Source organism: Dendrobium catenatum, unplaced genomic scaffold (genome assembly GCF_001605985.2).
Source record: "Dendrobium catenatum unplaced genomic scaffold, ASM160598v2 fragScaff_scaffold_198, whole genome shotgun sequence".
NCBI classification, from domain to species: domain Eukaryota; kingdom Viridiplantae; phylum Streptophyta; class Magnoliopsida; order Asparagales; family Orchidaceae; genus Dendrobium; species Dendrobium catenatum.
In genome coordinates, this window is record NW_021318660.1 from 34272 (window position 1) to 44226 (window position 9955).

The following is a 9955-nucleotide window of genomic DNA, read 5'->3' on the forward strand; positions in this document are numbered from 1 at the left end:
TTTAAGAAAGGTAGGGGTAGACCTAAAAAGACTTGGTTAGAAAATATTAGGAATGACCTTTCTTTATTATATTTAAACGATAATTTGACTTTTAATAGGACACAATGGAGAAAAAGGATTCATGTAGCCGACCCCACGTAGTGGGATAAAGGCTTGATGTTGTTGTTGCTGTTGTTGTTGTATTTTTAAAATATTAAAATTATAATACCGTGTCCAACATGTGCCCATGTCCTATATTTTCAATAATTGACGTGTCCCGTGTCCATGTCATATCAGTCTCTCCGTGTCCGTGTCTCATAGCACAAGACTTCCCTTTGAGGTTTCTCCTCCTAGTAGTTGCTGTAGACAGCAAAGTTTCTCTATTTTAAAGGCATCTTCCATTAGACAGCAAGCCAACCATTGGATCTTTCTCCTAGATTGCCGAAAAAAGCATGTTGGACTATTTTCCTTTAGGACAGAAAGCACTCACTATTTTTTCCCGTGAAGAACAACCTGTTGCTTCTCCAATTTCTATTCTCTGCAAACAGCAAAACATCAGCACGAAGGACAGCAGAGCAGCGACATTAAGCTCGGGCAGCAGCAACAGCAGCAGTAAAAAGCAAGCGGTAACAGCCAATTGGTAAAGCTAGAGTACTCTGGAACCTCTCTAAATACATGTAAAACACCAGTTGAGTTTTCTGCCACATTACCTGGCACTGTAGCAGCAGTTTTGTTATGATGCCATGAAGGAAAATTGCGGCAGCAACGCAATCAAAACAGTGGCAGCAATGCAGCAGCGAGATCAATTTGTGGCATGCAAAAGGAATTGCGAAGAGAAAAAAGAGGAAGGTTTTTTTGGAGAGATTTCTGATTGAATTTTATTACAAGAAATTAAGCCTATTTAAAAAAAAAACAGAAATTGTTCTAATTCAGTTCATGAACAAACTTCACAAAAAAGCTATCTATAAAATAACTTAGAGAAAAGCAAACTAAATAATAATTCCAGATGAAATTATCTTAACATAAATTTAGATTTACATACAGATTATTCAACAAATTTTAAAAACATTCGTCTTTTGTTTTAATCATAAATTTGATCAAATGGTCCAACTTACGGAGCCTTATCTCTCTATTTTTGTGGCTTATTTGCAATACAATCAGGCCTATGGACCCTTGGCGGAATCCTCTTTAACATCAACGGTGTGATCTATGAATCACCACCATCACCAATTTCTATGAGAAAATTGCACCGTTATAACTTTAATGAACACAATCTTTATGATTTTCCATGATATGATGCACAAATCACAAGAGAGATGGCTCATCTTGTAGTCTTCTTTCACGTAACGAAATGTCCCAATTTTATCAAAGCAACAAGGCCCAATTCTATTCAAATAATAGTCAAAAGGCCTATTTCAAAATTTTATTACATGAAAAATAGAAGATGCTTTGGTTGTGGTAGCATCAAGCACTTATTAAGTGAACGCCTAAAGTATAATAAGCTACTTATACAAGGACCTAAGCCACGTATATACAAGAATGAATACATAATGCTCATAAAATTTACTTACAATAATAACTATCGCTTAAGCATTAGCATAACACTCTATGAAGCTCCTTGTGGAAAAAAAATGAATATCACCTATTAATTGGGAAGATTTAGACAAACAAATTATATTGGGATCAAGTGTTTTAGACTAAGCTAGATAGAGAGTTGACAAAACTGAAGCTAAATCCTTACAACTAAAAAGCAATATAAGAGTTAAGTTGATCTAAAAGAAGATACATACAAACCATGAAGGAGACCATATATTTTATAAGGTTTCATTGGTGAAAGAAGTGCAACAATTTGGGATGCAAGGCAACCTGAAACAAAGCTATATTAGAACTTTTGAGGTTCTAGGGAAGATGGGGTTTAGTGGCAACAACCTTGTATTTATGTCCTTATGATGTAGTCAAAAATTTATATTTTATGTATTTTTTTTTGTTCAACACTATGTTTTATTTCGCAATTTTATTTTGTAATACCCTGTGATGGAAAACTACTCATGACCATGCTAGGTTTGGTGCTCTCAGGTCAGTTCACACCATTATCCTTCTACTCGTGTTTCATGCTAAATTTCCATCATTTTGGTGTTTGTTTATGTGAAAATTGGAATTATCTTAATTTGCATTCCTAATGTTCTCCTACTTGATTTAAGAACTTAGGTTCGCATCAATTTAGTATCAGAACCAAAAGTTTCATCAATTTGGTATCAGAGCTTTAAGTTACATCAATTTTGTATCAAAGCCTAATGTTGCATCAATTTGATATCAGAGCCTTAGGTTGCATTAATTTGGTATCAAAGCCTTAGGATGCATCACCTTTATAATAATGAAAACCTACTACACATTAGTTTTGCTACATCAAATTGGTATTAAAATGACTTTCACCGTGTATTGACTTTAGCAAAGTAACCTGTAGGTTAGAGGTACTTACCAAATAATAAATTCAAGGAAAAATTGCTTACAAAAAGGGAAGAATGGAGAAGTATGTATTAAAATAATATTTTTGGGGTAAACATAATACAATGTTTAAAGGTAGATATGCCATAAGGAAGGGCCAAAGAAGATCAATAATATCCAATAGCCAAAATCTATTGAGGTTGAGTTAGCATTAATGCTCCATAACCAACATGGATAAGGATGAGTTTCTTTATCTCATCCTAATAAATAAAAATGAATAGCATAATACTTGCATATTTTCGCTTGAGCATAACACTAATGATGCTAACAATAATTTGTCAATAATCATATAACGCCTTCGAAATGTTAGAAAATGTTTATAGCGAACATAAAGCAAGCATAGCTTGTCATCTACACCAACTAATTAAATTTTAAGCAAATAAGAATATCTATGTGCTTCTCAACTACCACTTACCACCTTTTTTAATTATACTTCATAAATAACTCCCCTCCCCTCCAAAAAAGGCCATCATAATTAATCAGCATAAGAGGTCAATATTTGATGCAATAAAAAGGTTTAGAGATGAAAGCTTTTAGAAAATAGCTCAAGCATGAGGGAATGAGAGATTCCTCATGTTTGGTAAATAATACACTAAATGGAACAAGTGAGAGTCCTCTTTGGATGAGGGATTCTCTTAATGTTATCTATGTAGTTTTAGGTGAGCAAATCCTTGATGATCTCATGCAATTTTTTATGAATAGTAATGAAATCCTACTTTCTATCCAATAGAAATTACATTAATTTTTTTGCTAAACAAATCCATAGTAGAGACGATTTCATCAAGTCTTCTTGAGTATATTCAATGGCATCAATTGACCTAGAGGCGCTTCACCAATATCAAACTCAAGGAGAAATTTCTTCAAGGAAATGAAGACTGATGACATCTGTAGTGGATATTAATTGTACTCACCAAAACTACTTGCTATTTAACAAGCATTTGCTTTAATTGTACTTCTTAACTACCCACATTAACCACCTCATTTAATTGTCTAAAAAGTTTCTTTTTTTTTTTGCCAAAGAAATCATATTTGATGATATAAAAGGACTGAAAATTAAAAGTTATAATATGAGTGGAATATTCTCTTTGCTTGGGCATGTGATTTCCCAATGTAATGATTAAGTTTCAATTGGGTGAGTGATTCCCTAAATACTATGGATGAGCGAGCCCTAATTGTTTTGGGTGAGTGAATCCCCACATATATTGTGTGAAATCTCTCTCTTTCATGGCTACATTAATTGTACTTACCAAACACTACTTGCTACTTAAAAAGCATTTGCTTTAATTATACTTTTTAATTACCCACATTAACCACCTCATTTAATTGTCTAAAAAGTTTCTTTTTTTTATTGCCAAAGAAATCATATTTGATGATATAAAAGGAATGAACACCAAAGGTTTTAATATGAGTGGAATATTTTTTTTGCTTGGGCATGTGATTTCCCAATGTAATGAGTGAGTTTCAATTGGGTGAGTTATTCCCTAAATGTTATGGATGAGTCAGTCCTCATTGTTTTGGGTCAGTGAATCCCCACATATATAGTGTGAATTATCTTTCTTGGCTACATTAATACCACTAGTTCCATATTGTACTAAAATTTATGTTTGTCCCCCACGGAAGAGAAGGTGATATTTCAGAATATTTACTATTGAATGGTAGTCTTTTGTAAGTACATTTATAAGGATATCCTAATACAAAGGATGACATCCAACTCATATCTTAAACATTTAAGCACTATCATTGATGCTCTTTTTCATTATCTGTATTTGAATAAGATGAAAAAGTGCCTTACTTTTCTAAGAAAGCACAATTTACGCAATAGCATTTATAAAAAAAAATATGCACATTGCTTATGATAAATTGGTGTGATGGTCTGTGAAAAGTGATCTAAACTATTAAGTAAACAGTATTTTCAACCAAGAGACACTCAGTTTTGTGCCCATAGTAATTAACATTCACCAAGAAATGGTCATGAACCAACTCCCGATCTACTTAATATTGGAAGATTCAAAAAAGTCAAGAAACATATTGCACACAATGCTAAGCATGAACTACAAAAGTACAAATAATTAGCATACATAGTAGTAATCAAAAATTTCTTTCAACAGCTTCCAAAACATATGAATGGAATGGACATCCGTTTAGTGTTTAAAACGAAAAGAAAAAAAAACAGTAATATGAGGGCAATAAAAGATTTTCATACCAAAGAGCTGCCTCTTAAGATCTTCCTGCATGGTATCATTGTTGCAAACAAAAATATAACCTCCGAGAATCTCATTCCTCGGTAGCATCTCGGTTGAAGGCAAAGTCTTAAAACGCTTGTCAACAACATTGTTGTTGTTGCTACTATTGTTTCCATTTATGTTGTTATTGTTGTTGTTGACATTGATTCCATTACTATTATGGTTTGCATCCTTGATTGTAATGCTATTAGCATACTTGTTGATCCCAGCATTCATCTTAAAGTTGTTTACATTGTTAACATTATTTTTCTGGTACATGGAGTTCAAGTTGTACACATTATTTCTAAATGAACTCTTTGTTGCAGCCTCATTCATCTTCATATCCATATTCATCAGGCCTAGACTCAGGTTATCAAAGCTACCTTCTTCTTGAAACCCCAGCTTTTCCCATGGTTTGGTCTCAACAATGTTCCTAGGGTAATCAAAGTTGTTGATCCGCTCACCCTTTGATCTGGTCATCTCTGCCAGTTTTGAAGTAATAACAGACCATTGGTGATCCTCTGAGACCTTAGACTGTCCCCTAAACTCATCACCCAATTGCCAAAGGCTGTCCATCTTACAGAAAAGTTTGCTAAAGAAGGAATAAAACAAAAAAAAAATCATCAACTGATAGCAATCTATATTAATGTCAAGTAAAAGATAAAAAAAGTTTGTATTACATATTATCAGCATTATAAATAAGCTATATTGCCTTAAGACAAGGATTATGAGCATCATACTACAACAAAATCTATCATAATACCAAAAGCATGACATGGTAAATTGGAAAGACAACCGTAAAGGTATAAGAACAATTCAGAAATTGCGTAGCTAGTTATGAGCATATAAAGCACATCTTTAAAATATAAAGAATGCTATGAAGTACTTAAGTGGTTTCATCTTTTCTCTAACTAAAACAATAATATTATAAGCTAAAGGAAGCATGAAAGAAAAATCTAGCTCATCTGCACTTACCTAAGAAAAAAGACCACTCCAGCCACTTCCTTCTTTAAATATATATGTAGTAGGATTTTGATCTGAGTAGATTTGGTCCAGGTGACAAAGTTGGGTTATGATCTGATGCTCTTAAAGTTAGTTGACTCTGGTTGTTGGGATTAAAAACATGCTTCTCAACAAGTCATATCAAGCTAATAAACTAACAAAATTGAGGTTAAAGGGAAAGAATTAGGAGAAGCATCGTTTTTAATCCGAACAACCCGAGTCAACTATCTATAAGAGCATAAGATCATAAAGCAACTGTCACCTAAAACAATCTTCTTGATCAAAATCATAAGCACACTTACCCGCATTACAAAGAGAGAAAACAGCGTAGTTCGGAGAAAATCTTCAATAGAAAAGAACCATCAGCCAAAAAACCACATTTTCTTAAACTTGTTGCTAAATATTGAACCTTTAACTCAAATCAAAACCCTGAACAAAAAAACTAATAACTTTCACATATCAAACAAAACACGTCTGCAATCAAGCGGCCAATTGCCCTCCGGACAGAAGAAGATAAAAAAACACCTAGGCCGAGATCTCGTAGTACAAAACCCATCACAAAATTTTCAAAATGTCAAAGAATTAGTTGAACACCGAAAGAAGAAGATAACAGCAGATTTCAGGATCCAACTGACCTAGTTCGAAGAATAAAGCGAACCAAAAGCGGCGGCTCGAGTGGTGACTACGTTATGGGTTGGATCCGTACCAGGCTTAACAAACCCTAATCCCTCTATTTGATTTGGTAGTGAGAAATGTTGAAGGATGAAAAAGGAGAAAACCAACTCCCCCTTTTCTCCTCTCACGCGCCCACGAGAGGCGAAATGGAAGAAGGATGGCATAGGCCTCACCCCATTTTAAAGAATCAACATAACAAAATACCCCTGGATTTTTTATAAATGCGAAAATAAGCCACTTCGCAATGGTTAAAAAGTCTCTTTGGGACCATTTTTCTCAATATTATGATTTTCAAATTGATATCATATTTATATTTAATTACTACTTTTCAATAATTCTATGATAAGAAGTTATTTTTATAATCATATTTGTAATTCATTTATAAAAAAAGAAGAGAGAAAGATGCTACATGGTCTTGCTAAGGAAAATCATTGATAATGAGTAAAGTACAATAGTTACAACAACACTTTTCATACTTCCATATTTCTTTATCTCAAATCAAATGTAAAAATTAGGGTTTGTTAAGACATGTGTTGTTCCAATCCATAACCCATATCATAGCTCATGATGCAGTTTTTGGTTTGTGCTATTCCTCGATCTAGGTTAGTTACATCCTAAAATGTATTATTCTCTTCTTCTCTGAATGTTCAACTGATTCTTTGTCGTTTTGAAAATGTTATGATTGCTTTTTGTAATAAGAGATATTGATATATGCTTTTTTTAGAGAGTAATTGATTACTTGATTACAGATGTATTTTTTGTTTGATATGTGAATGTAGTATTTTCGTCCAAGGTTTTGAATTGACTTAAATGTCAAATGTTTAATAATCATTGTATATAAATGTGGCTTTTCGACTGATGGTCATTTTTTGAATATTTTCTCCCAATTACGCCATTAGATTCCCACTTAACAGCAACCGTGAGGCCACTACCCAATCATTGTCATCGATATATTGCTAAACCGCCATAATCAGATCACCGCCAAGCACAAGATCGCCATTGTTAGTGTGCCACTCACATGCCTACTTCGAACCACCGCTAAACTAATGATATTAGACTAACACCCGATGATAGTCCTCCGTTGCCTCTAATGGTCTTTAAAATAATTTGTCATATTTTCCTCTCATTTTATTGGGGAGAATTAAAACTTGCATCAATGGACTGAGTCTTGATCACCACTAACATTTGTAAACTCTAATTGGACTTTTTCCCCTTTTTGTAAGGGAGAACTAGAGCGTGCAATAGAGGATCGAGCATTGATCATCTTTGATGGCCTTTAAATGTTTTATGAACAATTTGTCCTCCTTTAATGGAGATGTACTAGAGCCTTGAGGGTGTTTAAATTTTTTATAGACAATTTTTTCCTTCTTTTGTGAGGGAGAACTGGAGCAACATCAATGGGTCGTGCCTTGATCGCAACCGTCATCAATGATATTTAAATTATTGTGAGATAAATTTTCACTCTTTTTAACTAGAGCCCCTTCTGAAGATTGTGCTTTCAAAAATTTATAGAACCATAATGGATAATTTTTTAAGAACTTTTCGAATATTTATGAAGTTCTTTTTTTCAAAAAAATTTAAAGTATTTAATGCATGTTTTGATTTTTTGCCTTGCTAAAAATATTTTAAATAGGAAAATTAATATTTAAAAAAAGTAGGCAACTTATACAGCCTAAATAGGCTCCTATAATCTTTATTTAAATATATTAACTTCACTATATAAAAAAATCTATTAGAGAAAGATTTACCTTTTTCAAATCCTTCCTTCCAAATATTTTTTATAAAAACTTTTCTACTAACAAAGTATTTAAAGTTTTCAAATGTTTCTTCACTGACTTTTTCTTCAAAAGAATTAAATTTTTTAATAAGAAAATCTTTAGAGTAAAACATTTTATAAATGTTTCTTTATAGATATAAACATTTATTTAAAGTTATTTTCTAGGTATATAATTTTTTAAAAAAATCTCATCATAGGAACAAGCACTAGGACAAGCAACGTACAATAGGAGTAATTATTACGTCCGGATAAAAAATCGGAAACCCGAACGTATATCGAGCAATACCGAGTTTTAGATGATGTGGCGCATGATTATTCGTCTCTGGACGCGTCAGGTGACCTGACGTAGTAATTACTCCAACAATAGACAATTGACCAGCTTGACGATTTGCTGACCCAATCTAATTTAGGCTCAATTTTGGATCTGATCAAATTATTTCCAGAATTTTTTAGATCCAAAGAAACATTTTTTATATTTTCAGAGCTCGGTGGAGTCTCTATTGTCACTTTCAAGCAATTTAAAATGATTCCAAATAAAATTTCTTAGTAACCTTTGCTATGAACGACATGCCAACTTTATTGAACATTAAAGTTATAATTAAAGAAGTTTTACTTGGTTCATTTCATGGCCAAAAGAGGAGGTTTTGTGGTTACATATTTTTGGATAATACAAATTTCAAAATCTCAAATAGAAGGACAATTGATACATCAACAAAAGTTACATTGATCGAGCACGAATCTCAATGCACGTTTGGGTTTGAAACTTTTAAAATTAAATTTAGGACAATCCAAACTTTTATTTCAGCAGCTTTTAGTCAAATTAAATGTCTCAGCGAGACAAATAAAATGATCTAATTCATATACGAATGAGCCCAGTTGAAGCACTTAAAGCCTATTTGGAAACTCTACAATAATAATTGGAGTACTAAATCATCATGTTTATAGCCGAATTGAGTGTTTTGATAAAATAAATCTAATAAGCTTAATATCACTTAATTCTTATATTATTAAGAGACTTAAAAAAGTAAAACCCCATTAGCTTGAGATTCAAGAGACCTTTGAGCTCTAAGAATCATGGAGCATAACCATCTAGCCACCACCCGACCACCATCGTTGGATCCCAATCCAACTCTCATTACAACACCAGTCAGTCATGCCACCATCAGAGCATGACTATAGCCATTCCCATTATGCTAAAAACCCACAAGCTATAATGAGCAACTGAGAATTTTTCAAAGACCTATATGACCAACATTCCTTAATACCTCCAACAACGTTATTGCTAACACTTTAAAAGTTTACTTGGGTGAAATAAGATATGGGGTTTGGAGCTTTTTTATTTTTTATTTAAAGAACACATTTTTATTAATAATAAGAAAAGAAAGATACATGAAAAAAAAAAAAAAAGCTTGTAAGGGAAAGACTACCACTTCCAACAAAAAAAAAAAACAAAGGGGAAGCAGGGCCCCCCCCCTCAAAATTGAAGCTGGTTCCGCCCCTGAGGGGAAGGGTTTACAACTTGAGAAGTAGCCCATACCAAGCAGCAGATAAAAGAAAAACAAAGGAAACAAAAAGAAGAGCCTCTCAAGTGAGGACTCCTTCATTGTTTTGTATTGCGCAACAATATACAATACAAACAAATAAAAAGAAGCCGTCTGTTAAGCACTTGAGGGGACCAAGTCCTCGCCTATGGAATTTGTTGAAGTGTTCTTCCTTTTCCTAGGGGAGGTGGCTAAAGGCCTAAGTCGGAGGAGCTCTCTATCCAAGCGAGACTTGGACACTCTTGGTTGTTGCT

The 9955-nt window shown here is 33.3% G+C and overlaps 1 protein-coding gene across 1 annotated transcript; it reads right to left on the reverse strand.

Moving 5' to 3' along the window:
• Positions 1 to 4610: 4610 nt before the first annotated feature.
• LOC110094308 (probable serine/threonine-protein kinase DDB_G0277165) lies at positions 4611 to 6552 on the reverse strand. Its single transcript, XM_020819515.2, has 2 exons — positions 6344 to 6552; positions 4611 to 5298 (listed from the first exon to the last, which is right to left on the reverse strand). The coding sequence occupies exon 2, from the start codon at positions 5280 to 5282 to the stop codon at positions 4626 to 4628; it is 657 nt and encodes a 218-aa protein (XP_020675174.1). The 5' UTR covers positions 5283 to 5298; positions 6344 to 6552; the 3' UTR covers positions 4611 to 4625.
• Between the last annotated feature and the right edge of the window lie 3403 nt (positions 6553 to 9955).

Excerpts from the sequence above, each read along its gene's own strand:
- LOC110094308 (XM_020819515.2), bottom strand. The coding sequence starts at position 5,282 with ATGGACAGCCTTTGGCAATTGGGTGATGAGTTTAGGGGACAGTCTAAG.